General features: G+C 41.4%; 2 protein-coding genes across 3 annotated transcripts in view; one reads left to right on the forward strand and one right to left on the reverse strand.

The window, feature by feature from the left end:
- Nucleotides 1–7,432, reverse strand: part of LOC131130100 (cadherin-2-like) — a 55,802-nt gene extending 48,370 nt beyond the window's left edge. Inside the window, exons 1-2 of the mRNA XM_058074250.2 lie at nt 7,271–7,432; nt 4,822–4,939 (exon numbers count right to left, since the gene is read on the reverse strand). Of these exons, the coding sequence (XP_057930233.2) occupies nt 4,822–4,939; nt 7,271–7,315 (163 nt within the window). The 5' untranslated portion in view covers nt 7,316–7,432. The remainder of the gene's footprint in view (nt 1–4,821; nt 4,940–7,270) is intronic.
- Nucleotides 7,433–8,355: 923 nt separating this feature from the next.
- LOC144898366 (uncharacterized) lies at nt 8,356–11,428 on the forward strand. 2 transcript variants are annotated; one of them, XM_078790197.1, is made up of 7 exons: nt 8,356–8,473; nt 9,601–9,703; nt 9,935–10,072; nt 10,178–10,353; nt 10,486–10,622; nt 10,882–10,975; nt 11,068–11,428. In XM_078790197.1, the coding sequence occupies exons 2-7, from the start codon at nt 9,607–9,609 to the stop codon at nt 11,215–11,217; spliced, it is 792 nt and encodes a 263-aa protein (XP_078646323.1). In that variant the 5' UTR covers nt 8,356–8,473; nt 9,601–9,606; the 3' UTR covers nt 11,218–11,428. The 2 variants fall into 2 exon arrangements, with proteins under 2 accessions (XP_078646323.1, XP_078646324.1); XM_078790198.1 differs by lacking the exon at nt 9,935–10,072 and having other exon boundaries at nt 8,357–8,473.
- The last annotated feature ends 7,264 nt before the right edge of the window (nt 11,429–18,692 follow it).

Consider the following 18,692-nt stretch of genomic DNA (forward strand, 5'->3'; position numbering starts at 1 on the left):
GATCTAATTTGCCAAACAATGGCAAAAGTGGCTTTCGCTAGTATACCATTAAAAGATAAACCCTGACTCTCGGACTGGCTGACTGCTGTCAACATTAGCGCTTGTCAACAAACAAAACTAGCCATTCCTTGCCATTTACTTGTGACTTTGGCCTGTGATATATAGAGAATGAGCAATAATGAAGGATTTTTCAGTCGTTTTTAGCTGTTCATGCACAAATGTGTCTTCGGGTGGCTAATCTAAAAAATATATATATGAATTGGGCGCATTTTATTAGTTGCCATGAAGGAATCTTATTTTGCACTGAACAGGAAGTCACCTTGTGCTTCAGTTAATTCTATGTAACAACACAGTAAAGTATGCCGCTGTTGTCATACATCAACATAGAAATGGGTGTCAATGCTGACTGAAGCAGCTTATTAGGAATCAAATCAAATCAACTTTATTTGTATAGCACTTTTCCTGCAAAGACATGCAACACAAAGTGCTTTACAGAATTAAAAACAATTACCACAATTAAAAGGAAAAACAATTACTAGGAAAGCCCCTCCATCCCACTCTCCATACCAGACACACACACACACACACCCACACACACAATCACACTCAGTAGGGAGATATGGCATGGCACTGAGGATCAGGAAGAAGTGGACAATGACTTTAAGCCAGAGGTGGGCAAACTACGACCCGAGGGCCACATGCGGCCCACCAAGCGTTTGAATCCGGCCCGCCAGTTGCTTCCAAAGTATTTAAAACTTTAACATGCAGGCTGACACACAAATTAACCTAGCCACTGCACTGTCTGGGCAGTAAAAAAAAAGAAGTGATGTTGCTCATGCTAGCATAACACATAAAAAGGATAAGCTAATGTTGTTTTAAACAGCATGACTATGACAACTTAACCTGGCTTATGCCATAGGGACTGACTGAAAAGATCTAATGTGGTTAATGCTAACCCAGGAGCTACTTACACAGTTGACAATGCAAAATGATGCGTATAAGGGCAGGCCGACGATAAGACAGCATTTGTTACACTGGATAAATACAACATCTCACCATTGTAATGTTTCATCAAAGCGTGTCGTAAACATGGCCACCGCTGAAACACTATTTTTTGTCTGGTCTTGCTGCTCTGTCAGCTCCAGCCACGGTCGCCTTGTTCCACTTCACAGAGTCCATCCAAGCACAGTCAAGCGCACAAACATGTGATAGTGCGAACACACACACACACACAGTTTTTGCTGCTTCTCGTCTTGTTTCATGCTTTCCTTTTCAAAAAGGAGAAAAATCCCTTTTTGACCTTTCGTGCTGGGTGCTTCACACTTGCACTCCTCAAATACAGAGCAAGGAGACGTTTTCACAGTCCACAGGTTACAGTCAATTTGCTTCTTCCTTCCAAAATCACTTGTCCAAGCAAAAACGACCCGTGCTGATGGGCTAATTGACAGAGTGACATATTGATCAGCCAGTGAGGACAGCCTTCAATAAAATAAGGTGGCGGCGGAGACTTGTCCTTGCTGCTTTTCAAGCAAAGCCATCTTGTTTTTGTGCCGTCGACTGTTGCAGAGGTAATGGGTGGAAAATGCACATTATCCCTTTAGTGCAGGAGGGCACAATAACATGTGTGCACAGAGGCTTTTATAACAGCACTGGGCGCTGCAAAAACTGCAGGAAAAAAATAATTATGAGGGATAAGAGCTCAGATTTGAAGGAGAACCAAGGTAATGGGTGATTTTTGGTGACAAGATATATAGCGGTTCATGTTTCTAAAAACACACATATCAAGCGGTTCCTCTTGGGTATAAGTGTCGGACCCGGCCAAAATAAGCCTGTTTGGAAAGTCCCCGATATTCCACACGTGTCACACTGAAGCCAGACGTCACTAAAGCATCAAACAGAAACTCTACTTTCAAGCTGAAAATCCCAAACAGCCTCAAACTCAACAGTCTGCTTACTTTCACAGCACATCATCCATTCAAGTGTGAAGGGATATGAGACAAAAAAGGAAAAATAAATGAAATGAAATTGATATTTTAGAGGGTGGACTACACTGGATTGAAGGGGTGTCACGAGATGTCATGTCACAAGTTCTCGTGAGATTAAAACATGACAAGAACACGAACAGTCTTGGTATAATTTTGCCAGCCTCGATATATTGCCATGTGAATGAATGCCTGTCTGTTTTCCTCGTCTCTTGCCTCCAAACATGCAGAACGAGAGTTCACTCTGCGCAGTGGTTCAGTATTTAGATGCTTTAGAGAACAACGACTAACAGAATGAGACCTCTTGTCAAGTCATACAGTCGCTTTGTTTCTGTGGGGGAGGCGGGGCAAGCTAGGATACTGATACAGCAAGAGTGGAGCCTCGTGACGAACAGTGCAAGGTAACACAGAAATTAGGAGGTAAAAAATGCCACAATGCCACAACCCCCGTGTAGAAATATTAATAAGCAAGGTGGGCCCATCTTTGTGTTGAGAACGTCTGTAAGGCAAGCTGGGTGCAAGGATAAACGCGCTTCTCATCTTTTTTTTTCATTCAGAACCTGCTTTGAAAAACACTACTTACATTAAAGCGGTAAAACACAACATGGTGGAAATATCCTCATCCAGCCCGAGTCGCACACTCACCACTGCACTAGCACGCTAAACTAAGCTACTCCACTAGCTTCCAGTCACGCTCCGTAAGACGAGTTTCCGCCAACTTTTGTTTATCACCATTTCAACATGTTTACTTCATCAACTTAGCTTTTTTTCCATTTTAATGATCACTTATACCGATATTTTATAAGCCATTCTCTTACCATTGAAAGAATTTATACAGGGAAACTGGCATATAAAAATTATCACCCAACCCAGAGAGTGGTCTATACTGTATGATGTGAGATGAAATGATGATTCTCGATAGCTTGTAATTCTTCAAAGCACACAGTTCAGCGACCAGACGAACCTCAATTCACTCTACACCACTCTTTATTAGAGCTAAAGGTCATGACACAAAGGTCATACAATTTTGAGTTCAACCAAAATACACCTTGGAAAAATACAATTATATATATATATATATATAATTTATTTATTTATTTTTTGTGATGCCACCACAGTGAGAGGAAACGTGTGATGATAACCGCAGAGCGGAAAATTGAACTTGGAAGAAGAATGGAATGTACGATTCATGTGACGAGACCTCCTAGGTATAACATGCGAAAGTATGTCATTTGTTTAGTTTTGCTGTATCGTTGTTAACTTTATTAATTATTTTGCTCAAAATTAATTCACAAAGAAGACACAGAACAGACTGTGGTAGTCTACCATATAATGTTTTGGGTTTTTTTGGCATCATACAGCAGATCCTTGCTTTCTGCAGGGGCTCTGTACTCCGACCACCAGCATTTTTCACAACTACGGTGCAGACCACCAAACAAAGTGCAAAATGTCAAAACTCAGAACATTATCAATGAAACATAATGTCATTTTACCTGTATGATCATGTATCATGGGCACAAATGCTAAATCTCAAATCCGTGGCAATCCCCTGTATGTATTTTTTTGTCAAAATGGTCGGTTTTCAAATCTACAACAGCCTTTTTAGGCAGCAAAGTAGTTGCGTTGCTGGCTGATGCCAAGCAAAGAAATCTTTAAAACGCTGATGCTGCAAAGAGTAAAAAGCTAACACCAAATAGACGTACAGTATCATGAGCGTGACTCGTTTCTGGATGTTAGAGAAAAGTCCACACCCTTCCCTCCACGTAAACTCCTCGTCTTGCATTTTTACCATAATCTGTCATCCGGCAAACATCACTACTGCTTTCATTCATGGAGGCAACAACATTAGCAAAATGTAAATATTTTCCTACACGGCTGGAAGTCCTTAAATCTTAAACCTAAGCTCCCGCCACTGCGTGTAAGCTGCACTTTTTTTAAAAAATAAATCCTGTTGCTGAGTTGAGTCCAAATATGTGCATGTGATTAAGAGTGTGTGCACGGATGCGTGATTAAGTGCACGGGCCATCAAAATCCCCACAAAGTTGACAATCCAAGCCCAGACTGGCATCCTCTCCACAAACACGCTGTGATTGATTCGTTTATTGATCAGGCGGCCGCTGACACCCTGAGCACCGCCTGCAGACTCAGGATCCCCATCAATCGACTGTCTGACACGCACACACTCAAATATATTCATGTGTACTGTCCTTCTCAAACCACACCATCACCATCACACATAGGAGCGATATGAGCATGATAACCGCCATGAGAATGCAGTGGATGGTATCCATGAAATAATGCACTTTAGAGTTCTTTCACATAAAAAGCGAGTTGTTTATGTTATTTGACATTTGACTAAGAAGAGCAATACTTGTTTTCATGTTTCCAGTCTAGCTTTTTGGTATAGCGCAAAAAGTCACTACACTGATCCCTCCTGCTACATATTCTTATTCTCTGGCAGACCAGCGTTGTTATGTCTTTATGACTGAGCAAGTGCCAAATGTATTAGTGTATGGGAAACACTGTATACATAAAGTTTGGAGTTTTAAATCAAACAATACCTCTCGCACTACAAATATTATAATACAGGATATTTTGTGCACTTTTACTTCCAAAAACAGTGGACTGGAGCATGTTTACTGTCCCAGACAGACAGTGTGAGCTGAGTGGGTGGGACTAATCCTGCTCCACTCTCAGTCTTTGCAAAGGTCGCCCCCCCCTTCAATCTCCATTATGGTTCAAATATCAGCAGGACTCTTAAACAACCCCCAACCAACAGCAGGGGATTATTACTGCTCTAAGTCTTTCACTGTGTGTATGTGTGTGTACCCACACTGACCATTGAAGACGGCCTGTCCCTTTGTCAGCTCATGCTGCGTCTCCATGACGTATTCCTCCTGCGAGAAGCCCCTCACGCATGGCGGCCCGCCCTCGCTGTTGCCGCCCAGGACCACCACCTGCAAGCACAAGACATTCAGAGGGATGTTTGGAAGATCAAACTCTAGCTGCTTGCTGGAAATAGTTTTTAACCAGCTATAATGTCAATTTAGTCAATCAAAGTGTGAAATGCACATCCCATGGTAGTGCGGAGGAGACAACACCCCAGCTAACTACATTTTCTAGACAACATAGATTGATTTTTAGTCCGAACAGTGAGCTGGCGTATGTGCAAAGCTGTGTGTGTGTGGTCACTTTAAGGGGCCAGTGAAAGACTGCACACTGTACAAAGCTTTAAGAAATACACTGTGAGTGGATGTTTGAGACATGCGGTGATCTGTAACAAACACAGAAACTACCTTTTAGAGTCTGTGTTGGGTATTTCCCTCGACTTTGTGCCAACATTCCATTAGTTTCTGTTCTCTAGAAGACTGAAAAAGTCATCTTTTTATTGGGATCCCACTCACTAACACGTAGCAATAAAACATAACCTCCAGGACAGAGGTAACATGTGTGATTGTGCAGTGAACACCCAGTTAAGCAACCAGTTTTGTTCTGGGAGAGTGTTATTAATAGCAATTAGTCGCCATAACGAGCAGCACACAATCAGGTCAATTAAATGGGATGATAATTAACACGCAGACTTTTCTGTCTCCTGTTGTTTCAACATGGAACCCCCCCCATCCTTTCAAACATTACTGCATATTCCCACTCCTGAGGAAAGCATCTGTTGTAGCTTGTTAGCGTGCTAATGGGGATGGGGGAGGTGATTAACGCAGGAGGGCCACAGTGATTTGCTTCCACTTAACCCAAAAACTTTAAAACCCTTCACATCAGCACAGTCAAAGGGGTGGGGGGCGGGATTTAGCATCGCCGGATTAAATCTCATTTCCTATTAGCGCATGGAGGAAATCACGGTCTGATGTCATCACCGATGGACCACCAAGCACAAGGAGAAGCTGCTTTGGTTGCTCTGTGGTCAAGCTAAGCTAAAATTTAAGCTAACAAGCCTCATCTTGACACAAATGGCCTTACATAGTATCACAAAGTATTCCAGTACACAAAGCCATTTTAGCATAAGGTGAGGGACTAACTCAGGTTGTTAGTCACAATTAAATAGGAGAGAAGAAGGCACGACTGTCCGTACTCTACATAGTACACATATTAAAAGTGCATTGACGGAAGTATCAGGACTAGGCAGGTATAGCTAATGTCGCCAACGGTAACTGTACATTAACATTGCAGCCAAATAATTATACACGTCAATTAAATTATTATATTTTTTAAAAGAGAAACAATAAAGAAGCAGAAAAAGAGAAAACTACTTCAAAATGTATTTCTTTGACCACACAACCAAGCTAATGCTAGCTAGCTACAGCAGCTGTCAAACAGTAATGCTCTCAAGTTAGCGTGACCATTACTTTAAAAAGGTCTAGTCATTTACACAAACTTTGAGAGAAAAACTGAAGAATCCGGGGGACACTTTTTAAAATTAATTTAAGATGCTAAAGCTAATCTAATGTAGGCTAATATTTGCGAACAAAACAACCACATCTTAGCTCTGTGTTATAGCTGACAAAGGAAATTAAAGTTATACATTTAATTATTTCACTGTATTTCTAGAACATGCAAAAAAACAGAGCTGCGGGCACAAAATGACCCCCGGGCCGCACTTTGCACTCCCCTGGTCGATGGTTAACTTTCGCTGGGAATTTCATCAACATCGTGGGTCCCAAAAAACACAGTTAACTAGCAAGCACCGGGAAGCTAGCGGAGGCAATATCTTAAGGGATGCTAAAAATGACGCTAAAAGCCACACTAATTAATGCAGCTGACCTTTGACACAATTGGACACAGTGCTGTGCTTGCTATTTATTTGTTTAAAAAAAAAACCGCAAACTTGGCGTCCAGGTCCGTTAACTGTTTACTGGCTGTGGTGGGACACATTCACTGTCCATTCATGTCCACTAACACTGACTATTGGCTTGGATAAAAGCAACAGATACATACAGTACATTTACATTTACACGCACAGTCAGCAGAGACAGCGAGATGATATGCTTGACTGTCATGAATTGTGCTTTATGAATGGAAGTAAGAAAGATGGAGAATGTTGCTTCAGTCTTCCACCCTTGCAGACAACCAATGCATTTATGGGATGAAGAAGAATGGCAGCATTAGCAGGCCACACTAGAATCATCGTACAAAAAAAGCGAACATTCCTTGAATAAAAGCCAACCGAGGAGAGCAGGGACAGGTGCAGAAGCCGAACCACAGACTGCATCCTACGCAGCCTCAAGTCGTCTGCAGGCGGGCTCCATGACGGCAAAGATCGTTGAGTGAACGTTTACCTGCAGACGAGCCGCCATCAGCGTCCAAATCCACAAACGATGCATGATGTCCACCTCTTGGAAGCCTCCTTGCAGCCTCGACGACCCGCTGAAGAAGTCCGACAGCCCCCCAACCAGCCCGCCTCTGAGAGTCTGATGCTCCGCCACCTCAGCCGAGATCCAGCCCCCCCACACTGCCGCCTCCTACCAGACATAAGTGTACCTCCACGTCGCCCCCTAGCGGAGACCACACACAGTGCATGGACTCTACCATGTACTTTGATACAATCCACAGGATTATTGGCATTGAAGAGATTTTAAATATGGAGATTTAAATGCAACCCATTATATTTGGTTTATAAAATATAAAAACATGCACTTTTTCACAATATAGTTTTGTTCGTACACAATAATACAAAACAGATCTATTTAAAATGCTCATATTACACATTGAGAGCTTGCACAGCCAGTCTGCATGTGTGCATGTATTGTGTAAAAAAAAAATCAATAGCTGTAAATCAAAGTTCAAGAGCAGAGGTGGATGGAGTAGCAAAAGTTGCTCTTGCACTTTTCATCACAGAGTTTTTGTCTTCTCCCATCCGCAGAAGGTCAAAGTGTTGTTTTCTTGGAAACTTGAAACAAAACTGAAACAAAACCTCAGGAAAGTGCGTGGGGATGCTGAGAGATATTGTCACTGGGCTGAAAAACAAGAGCGTGAGAAATAGTTGATACATCACAGCTTATCATAGCAGTTCCCAGGCAACATGGAGAACGTATAGGCACACCTAGTTGTGTTGATCCTTTAATGAGACCTTCACAGCTCAGTGCTTGAAATCATTATGTTGCTCTGAGCTATCAGCTGAGTGATTTTTAATAATAACAAACATATACAGCACCTCTATAAATAGACATACACAGCAAAATCAAAAGTGTTAGATTTCCAGTGTTGGTGTTGTATGTTAAAAATACAGTGTTAATTTAACACTTGCTTAGTTTAATTCAACTATGTGAGAGTTAATTCCTCAAAAGAGTTGGTGTTAATCCAGGGAGTTAAATCCAAGCAACACTGTTAAGTGTTGATTTTAAAATCAACACTTAACAGTGTTGCTCCCAGAATTCCAACGGATCTGTGACGTGTTTGTCTAAAGGGCGGGACGACTTGGAGACTCGAGCACGGTCAGCAGAGGACGACTTTACCTCCAGACTTCACGGAGTATCTTTTCAGTAAGTATTTTATATGTGTCGATAAGTGTCGCGGAGTCCTGTCTATAGCTCTAACAAGGTAGGCTAAGTCCAATGTTAAGGTTAGCTGTTGTATGCTATTTTTTAAGGGTGCATTAATGTTCCTTTTGCACATCAGTGTTGATGAATATACACAGCTTGCTTAGGCTACACGTTTGGATAACACGGTATATAACTGCACATTTTTTGTAAGAGGTTAAAGCTAGCTAAAATGGTGTAGCACGAGCATGAGGCATCACATTAACAGAATATTCTCTGTCGGAAAATCTGTAGGCCATCGAAGTGCGCTTATGGCAATTAATTAGCTATGGTCTAGTTTCGATGAAAATATCAAGCGATGGAGTAAGGTTAGAGAGCCGGGGCTGGGCCGGGGGGTTGAGCTCCCGCCTGCCCAGAGACTGCTGCTATTGCTAAAAGTCAGGCTAGCTCTGTGAGCCGGGTAGCATGTTGCTGCCTTAGGCCTGAGGCACCGGACCACCACGCCAGCCACACAGAGCTCTGCTCTTACAGGGAGGAGTAGTTTATTTAATTATTTTATTTTATTGTATTTTATTTATTTTTAACTTTTGGGACTTAACAAAAGCTTATTCTTAACGTTAGCTTCTCAATCTAACGTTAGCCGCAGCTAATAAAGTTACCGGAGTCACACACACCCCCCACCCCCCAGCTGCGGCCATAATAATAAACGTCTGAAATGCCGGTGAGTTTTTAACTTTAAAGTTACAGTGTTTTAGCTATCTATGCATATGAACAATAATGTCGCTGTCATGTGCCTTCAGTTGACGTTATTTTGCCAAACTAATTAGAGACGAGTTGATCATGTGTCTTTGTGTTTATGGGTAAGTGTCGGTGTTGTTGGCAGGAGAACCAGGTTAGCCGTCATGATAGCAGGCAGGCTGAGCTTTAGTAACAGTGTCATTGTGCTGGACCCCGTTGTCGGGGTGGAGACTAGTTGGCATGACTTGTGAGTAACACTTAAAAAATCAAAACAAATACTCAGACGGTCGAACTCAGGCAAGGCCAAATCTTCATGTTTCTCCACATCCACGGTAAACATACTGTAAATGATGATGTAGTGTGGATGTCTATTCTTCTATGTTTTTCTATAGTACATCATGTTGGTGAAGGTGAGATTTGGAGAAACGCAGAAGTATGTCAAAGTGGCTGAGACTGAGGATGGCTATGATGACTTCAACACATTTCTTCAGAAAGGTTGGCATCACTTTTAATAGAGCCCAGAATGTTTGTGTAAATTGACTCATTGCTATAATATCTACTGAATTTATGTGATATGTAAATGTCTCATATTATGGAGTTATGTTTATGATAGCTAATGGTAATGCCCTGTGTGCCCTTGATCTAAAATGTTGGGGAAAAGAAGTTTAGAAAATTTCTGTTTATCATAATTTTTCCATTGCTCTAAATTTAATATTTTTTTATCAGTCATTCATAAGCTAGATCTTCCACTTGAGACTGAGCTGCACTTGACAGATGAATCAGGGACAGAAGTCGATGCAGATGTGTTTGAGGAGCTTTTGCAAGCAGGGAACCTTACTGTTAGGGTGGCAACTAAGTCAACAGGTGAGACTCAGGCTTGTGAGGTCAGGAGTGGATCGTCAATAGAGTATTGTGGAGAACTAATTATTTTTTCATTTTGTGTATACATTTTTCTTTTACTGTTTACAGTTGTGCTTCATCATGATCTTTCATATACTTCGTTGGAGTCACCCATGTCAGACAACTCATCTGTGTCAGTGTCAGAAGACTCCGTGCCAGTATCCTCTGATTCATCTGATGCAACAGTGATTGTTCGGACAAATGGAGGGAAGAGAACCCATGCTGAACGGAAATCGGCAAAAGAGGTCTTAGTTATCAAATATCACACACAAATATATTGTGCAGTAGAACTGTGTCAAACTTTTTTTGTTGTTGGACATAATGATGATCGTGATGGATATAATTGCTAATTTGCTTTATGATTCTTTATGTTTTAGATGGTGAGAGATGCTCTGAAGGACAAACCGGGTGGACAGATTATTTTGGATGAATATGATAAAATGAAAACATTGATGGATAGCACAAGGAGACAGTTGGTAAACCTTCTTGTGGCCGACATGGTTGAAAGTCATGGGTAAGACTTCATTGTTCATATTTATACTTTACAGATTTTTTTTTTAACAGCACACTTATTTTAGAACATTGCATATTAGTAAAGCAACTTATTATTTATTTTCTCCTATGAAAGAGATAAATACTAAATGGCTAAAACATGATACAAAAACTGATTAAAAAAAACTATTTGAAAGAGACTTAAACTCAGTGACACTAACAACAGTAACATTTGTAAGCACTGAAGGAACTGTAGTAGTAATGTCATGTTTATCTTTCAGGAGGAGCCCACCTGTCTCTGTGCGAAGTAAATACGCTTTGGGCATCATCTCTCTGTTTCCCAGCCTCAGAGATCCATACTCAGACAATGGATATGTAAGTTTATAAATGAAAAGCTTGTATATCAATTTATGGAGTAGTAATGTGGTCTGAACTTACTCTACAATTTAATGTTTTTAATATTACAGGAACACTTCTATGACCCACAGAGTGGATCTGGGTACTTGGCCTGGAGGATAAAAACGGTTCAGCGCAACACTGCAGCTCAGTCCCGGAGATCTTCCACCAGCACACCCTACCAGGATAGTCCAAAGAGAAAGAGGGTTGAAAATGGATGATGCTAGCAAGGACCTTGGTCTAAATGCAATTCAGTCGTGGTGTCTTGTGAGAAATACTCCTCTTATTTTTGGTGATGTATTGGAAAGAAATAACTGTTACTGGAATCTGCTCCTCCTCTTGATTCAGATTGTGAATATTGTATTTTCACCTATTGTAACTAACGGTATGACATACTATTTGAAGCACTTGATTAAGGACCACCACAAGCTATTTCAGTCTTTGTTTTCACAGAAAAGACTGATTCCAAAGCATCATTTCATGCTACATTATCCACGTTGTATTAGAAAAATAGGTCCACTCCTTCACGTATGGTGCATGAGGTTCGAGGCAAAACATAATTTTTTTAAAAGATCAGTGAAAAATTTCAAAAACATCACAAAAGCACTGGTGAAACAACACCAGAGACAGCTAGCTTACCACTGGGAGAATTTTAATTTTCAGAGATTTGAGTTTGGTCCAGTGAAGAAAGAAACCATTGATAGCTTGGAAGGAGGTGATGTTTTAAGTTCTGTTTTTGATGAAAATGCATACTGTGAAGTGTCAACCACTAATTGGGTGAAGAACTATGGAACAGAATACCAGACTGGTATGTTTGTTTGTACTGGAACAAATATGGAAGTTCCTGTTTTCAGAAAGGTCACCAACATCATAATACATGATGAGCAAGCTTTTATTTTGACTTGCAGAGTGGACACTCTTTATTTTGATGATCATTTCAGTGCATACTGTATCAATGAGAGAGCAGATTCATTTTCTGTTTTTCCAGTTAAGGAGTTGATTTATTACAGGCCCTATGACAAACAGTTTTCCAATGAGATGTGTGAAAAAACATACATAGTGCCACATTGTCATATTGTGTGAAAAAACATACATAGTGCCACATTGTCATATTGTGTGACCTGTGTTGTGGTTATTGCAAAGCCAGTGCTGTTGTTAATGTGGTGTGCTTGTTTGAAATACAGGTGATTCAAACTGCAACTTGTGTGGTTTTCTTTGTAAATTTTATTGTTGTTGTTGTTATTATCATTATTATTATTATTATTAACAACAATAATGATGATAATAACAACATTATTATTATCATTAATATTAATATTAACATTAACATCAATATTATTATTATTATGAGCAGTAGTAGTAGTATAATATTTAACACTATCCATAGTGTTAGTATAATTTGAATTTTATTCAGTGTTAAAACAACACAATGATAGTGTTAATTTTTGACACTACACACTAGTGTTAGGTAAATTCAACACTGATGGGTGTTAAATTTCAACTATTGAGAGTGTTGATCCAACTCTGTCACAGTGTTAACTGTTTAACACTTTCAAAAGTGTTATTTTAACTCGATTTAGTGTGGACCAATATAGACACTTTCAAAGTGTTGAATTTAACTCCCTAGGAGTTGATTTAACACTTCTGAATTTGCTGTGTACTTGGGGGCAAATTAAGGATTCATTAATGAATGTGCTTTGCCGGGAGGGCTCTTTGCAAAGAGTGGAAAGTCAAACGCCCCTCAGGCTGTTTAGTTGAGAATTCAAACAACATTTTAAAGCAATCATATGCCGCTAGAGTTCAAACCGGCGTCATTGCATGACATCATGCTCGCTCTCTCACGAGATCAGTGAGCATCAATAGTGATGCTAATGGTTTAGTTGATTTCAACCTTACATACAAGATTTCATGGCAATACATCATGTGTTTACATTTGCATTAGAATATGCATAATACATTTTAAATAACATGTTTAAAATATTCTAATTGTAATAATTTTAATTCATATATTTTTGAAAAATAAATATATTTGAAATACTGTATATACAACACATTTACAGTAAAATAATATATTTAAACAAATATATTTTTGAAAAACTGTGATCATCCAAAAAATGTTTCCAAAAATATACGTATTAAGCACATTTATTTCATATTTTTTTCCCCAAATTAATGAAAAAAATACCAATCAAACGCATTTACAATACTCTACTCACCCATTCAAAGACAAAGAGCTGGGTATGTGTATCTATGTATCATCATCATCATCAAACAAATTGCAGTATTTTCATAGTTTATAATTATAGTACTTATAGTGAAGTAAGTCAGTCTTGGTGAATAAAGTCGATAAAACATCTACATACAAACAAAGTCTTAAGATAAAATGAGCCCCCAATATAATACATATACAGTATGAAGTATAGTTATTGACCACACCACCAGTCAGAAGAAGGTGAAGTGCTGGGAATGAGGTCCTTACCCATGTGAAACCCCTCTGGGTCTTGTTCACGAGTGAGGGAAGGTTGGAGCGTGACGTCGATGGACTCCATAAGACAGTGCATGCTTCTCAATTATTTTCTGCCCTGTATCTAGTCCAGACGCCTCCCTGGTGAGGTGTTCCGGACATGCCCAATTGGGAGACGGCCTGGGGCAGACCTAGGACATGCTTGACGGATTACGTCCCACAGCTGGCCTGGGGACGCCTTGGTGTCCACTTGGTGGAGACGGAGGAGGTGGCTGGTGACCCGAAGTCTGGGCTTCCCTACTGAGACTGCTGCTCCTGCGACCCGGACCTGGATAAGAGAAGGAAAGTGGGTGGATGGGTGGCTTTTGACCATTAACGTTCATACATTAAAAAAAAAGGAATACCACAGCACCAGACGTCGCTAAAGGAGGCTAAAGGAGGAATTCACAGAACCCATCATGTTTCCGGGACAGATTGTGTAATGCCATTAGCTTATTTACGTTACCCCTCGGCGGCAATGATGTGCAGATCATACTGAAATCAATTCTCAAATCAAAGTATCAATACTGTGACATGTCAGCCATTTGACAACTACATTACCAAAAAGACCAAAAAAGGGAAACACAAAGACTCCCCAAAAACTGTCAGAGTGAGTATACCTCTCTGGACTCCAAAATGGCTGAGCACACAGCAAACAGCACAGAGATTACACAGCATTTCTGACTTGGTCTCTAACACACACGGGATGCACCTTCCACACAAAGCATCTACACCCACTACGGGACATAACACTGTGTCTATATGATATGCCGTTAAAAACGCACTAAAAGGCACACTTAAAAGCCTTTGATTGTCTCAAAAATCGACAATCAAAGGCTTACTTATGTGTGTTACAAAATCTGTTGTACGACTTTGGTAAGCCCTCTGCTTCATTGACTGTCGGACCATTTCCCACTGACACAGGAACGTTATATGTACTAAGGCAGCGATAAACCAATCAGAAAACATGACGTAATACATGCAGTACATACACACCTCCAGTAGATATATTATACCGTTATGCTAGAAAACAACATCTCTCCGTTACTGTGAAAAACCAAGTGAAGCAGATGAATTGAATAAAGTGAAGTGAAAATGGTATATATGTGGTATATATGTCTGATGTCAGGCGGCACGGTGGTCTAGTGGTTAGAGCGCAGACCTCACAGCTAGGAGACCAGGGTTCAATTCCACCCTCTGCCATCTCTGTGTGGAGTTTGCATGTTCTCTCCGTGCATGCGTGGGTTTTCTCCGGGTACTCCGGTTTCCTCCCACATTCCAAAAACATGCTAGGTTAATTGGCGACTCCAAAATGTCCATAGGTATGAATGTGAGTGTGAATGGTTGTTTGTGATTGGCTGGCCACCAGTACAGGGTGTACCCCACCTCTCGCCCGAAGACAGCTGGGATAGGCTCCAGCACCCTCGTGAGGAAAAAGCGGTAGAAAATGAATGAATGAATGGCTGATGTCTTATATTGTTTAATTTATGAGATATGCTATGATTTCAAATACACTACTTTTTAAAATGTACCCGACATGTTAAGTTTATTTGCAAGTATCAGTATCACTGATCTTCTTCTTTCTCTTTGGGTTTTTCCCTTCAGGGGTCGCCACAACAAATCAATCTCCTCCATCCAACCCTGTCTTCAGCATCTGTCTCTCTCACGCCAACGACCCTCATGTCCTCCTTCACTACTTCCTTAAACCTCCTCTTTGGTCTTCCTCTACGCCTCCTACCTGGTAGCTGTAAACGCAGAATCCTCCTACCAATATATTCACTATCTCTCCTCTGGACATGTCCCAACCATCTCAGTCTGGCCTCTTAGACTTTATCTCCAAGGCTTCTAACATGTATTGTCCCTCTGGTGTACTTGTTCCTGATCCTATCCATCCTGGTCACTCCCAATGAGAACCTCAGCATCCTCATCTCTGCTAGCTTCTGCTTCTGGCACTGTCTCTAGCCCAAACAACATGGTTGAAACTCTTCTATCATTTCTACCATAAGGACTGTGGCTGAAGGTCAAAATACCCAAAATAGTGCAATTTTCAATTAACACTGTGTCTTTTCTTTTTACACTTCTATGCCATTTCAGGATGTTGAAATGTGCTTAAGCATTGCCTGTACACTCAATAAACTTTTTGTGATGGCCACAGTTTGACCCTGTAACAGATTATTTGTATAATTTCCTATGGGACACAGTGTGATGTTACGGTGTGGCTCACATAGAACGGTTAATGCTATCAATGCAGATGAGCATAAAGACAGCTCAGAGAGTTGTAGCACAATAAATCCAAAAAAAGAGGACATCAGAAATTGGTCCTGGCTGCTTTTAAATGGACTCATCAGCTTTGGGACACGGCGACAAAGGCAGGCTTTGAAAATGGTGGTGAGAGGAAGAACGTGTGGCATCTCTGCTGAGAGCGGGGAGAGGAGGAGGAGGAGGATGATGCTGCGATTTGGCCCGAAAAAAAGGGGATTTATCCTCCCCTCAAAAACAGAAAAACCTGGGCTGGTGCATCAATAAACTGCTGTGGAAAAAGGTGTGTGTGATGTGGGCATCAGTCAATGTGCGTGTATGTGTGTGCGTGTTGAAGTGGAAAGCTTTCAGCCCGGTCACTAAGTGGCGTTCCAGCCAAACGTGATCACTGCACTCCTCCATCCTCCACTTCACTCGCCTCTATCATCTCCTCTTCCTCCTTTTTTCTCATTGTCTATCCGTCCATCTCCTTACTTTGTCTCTCCTCTTGCTCGCCTCCTCTTTCCTTTTCCATTTCTTCATCCTCCCTCACTCTTTTAAGCCTTTTCCCTCACAGATTGTTGTGTTTGCCCTGCGGCGTCTTCCTCTTCATCTGTTTGCTCCCGCCGTGGTTTCCTCACAGTCCTCCACGCTGCTGCAAACACACTACTTGCCACATCATTAGGTACGCCAGCACGTACACTAACAATAATGCTGCTTTTGCAAAGATAGTGATTATTGTTGTGATTATTAAAAGGCTAAGAAGCAAAGCCGTGTCACATGGAAAACTCTCCAAAGGAGGTGGAACACAGGGATGCCCACTAAAAAGAGAAAAAATGACCTAGGTTGGATTGCATTATATTGAGAACTGTTGCTATGAAACCATGTTTTGGGGCGGCTACATGTTGTTTAAAGTGATGGAAGAGTGGAGTCCATCAGAGATCCCTGATGTTGGACCCGTTCTAGTTCTTCCACACCAAAAAACACAAAGTTGAAAGCATGAAATAAAGATGAAAGTCTAGGCTAACCGATTCATGTCGCTACAGCTATGTTCGAAACAGCAGAAGAGTGAGCATGGTCGTGTGGGCACGTGTACCTAACAAAGTGACATGTTGCATCACCTTAAAATCAACAAACAGGCTACAATTTGGCTCTTTTGCCGCCTCTAATTCTGTTCCCCCTCTCCGAGGCGAGTGCGCCTCGTGTCAGCTCGCATTTCTTCCTTCCTCCACTTTCATGTTTTATCGTTTGCCCTCTCTGCCGCTCGCTCGTCTGTCTCCTTGATTACTCGTTGCTCTCATCCCAACTCGCAACTGCCAACTTGAATTAGACCACAATCTCAGCTGTGCGCCCTAATGTGGGGGGGTGGGGGGTGACGGCACATGGCATAAAACATCCTCGAGGCGGCAAAGAGTTTTATCACATAATGTTTTTCCACTTTTATGACGAAAAAGATGCTTAAAAAAACGCGAAGCAATCTTAACGAGCAAATAAGAGGCGCCGCCTACCTCGTACACCGAGTTGTTGTTGTTGCATGTGTCACTTGACAAACAACAAGAGGGGGCCGAGGTTCAGCGGCATGGACGGCTCTGATGTTGGTGTCACTGCCTTGTTCTGCAAGAAAAAGAGTAAAAAGACATTTGAAGAAGAAAAAAATGTACAAAGTGTCATTTCATTGTATCTTACCTGATGCAAGTCATTGTTAACCCTCCAATTAGTGAGTTAGCTAGTTTCTTGCATAAACGGGCTGCATAAACTGCAAACAAGATTGTTCCGGAAGAAGAGAAAATGTAGTATTTGACAGGTAATGTTTGTTTAGGTAATTACAATTTTGTTATGGCTGCACGGCGGTCGAGTGGTTAGCGCGTAGACCTCACAGCTAGGAGACCAGGGTTCAATTCCACCCTCGGCCATCTCTGTGTGGAGTTTGCATGTTCTCCCTGTGCATGCGTGGGTTTTCTCCGGGTACTCCGGTTTCCTCCCACATTCCAAAAACATGCTAGGTTAATTGGTGACTCCAAATTGTCTATAGGTATGAATGTGAGTGTGAATGGTTGTTTGTCTATATGTACCCTGTGATTGGCTGGCAACCAGTCCAGGGTGTACCTCGCCTCTCGCCCGAAGACAGCTGGGATAGGCTCCAGCACCCCCGCGACCCTTGTGAGGATAAGCGGTAGAAAATGGATGAATGAATGAATGAATGAATTTTGTTACACTTGATCTGTGTGTTTGAATGCGAAGAAGTTGACAAACAGTTAACCAAAGCATTCATTCATTCATTCATTCATTCATTTTCTACAGCTTATCCTCACGAGGGTCGCGGGGGTGCTGGAGCCTATCCCAGCTGTCTTCGGGCGAGAAGCAACCAAGCCAATCACAGGGCACATATAGACAAACAACCATTCACACTCACATTCATACCTATGGACAATTTTGAGTCGCCAATTAACCTAGCATGTTTTTGGAATGTGGGAGGAAACCGGAGTACCTGGAGAAAACCCACGCATGCACGGGGAGAACATGCAAACTCCACACAGAGACGGCCGAGGGTGGAATTGAACTCGGGTCTCCTAGCTGTGAGTCCTGCGTGCTAACCACTCTTCCTTAACCAAAGCATGTCATTGCCAATATGTGGAACTGCAAGTGTGATTAATGCTTTTTCACTACTGGTAAAAGCAGCTACTACCAGGTACAGTAGTAAGTACTGTACAGTAGTAGTAATTCGAAATTATAATTATAAATGACAAACAGACGGCACTTATTGATGTTGCATACTTTCTGGCGAGATCAAATTCTCACCTTCTTGAAATTGCTGGCATACTTCTTCTTCTCTATTTGTCTTTAAGGAGGGTCGAGGACCATGAATTCCTGGACCAGTCTTCTCCATTCACATCCATCCTGTGCAGTTCTTGTGCACGAAGTTAATGATGTCATTGCTCCCCCGTCTCCGCTGTC

The sequence above is a fragment of the Doryrhamphus excisus genome, linkage group LG4 (genome assembly GCF_037039965.1).
Source record: "Doryrhamphus excisus strain RoL-2023G ecotype Guam linkage group LG4, RoL_Dexc_Guam_v1.1, whole genome shotgun sequence".
In the NCBI taxonomy this organism is placed as follows: Eukaryota; Metazoa; Chordata; class Actinopteri; order Syngnathiformes; family Syngnathidae; genus Doryrhamphus; species Doryrhamphus excisus.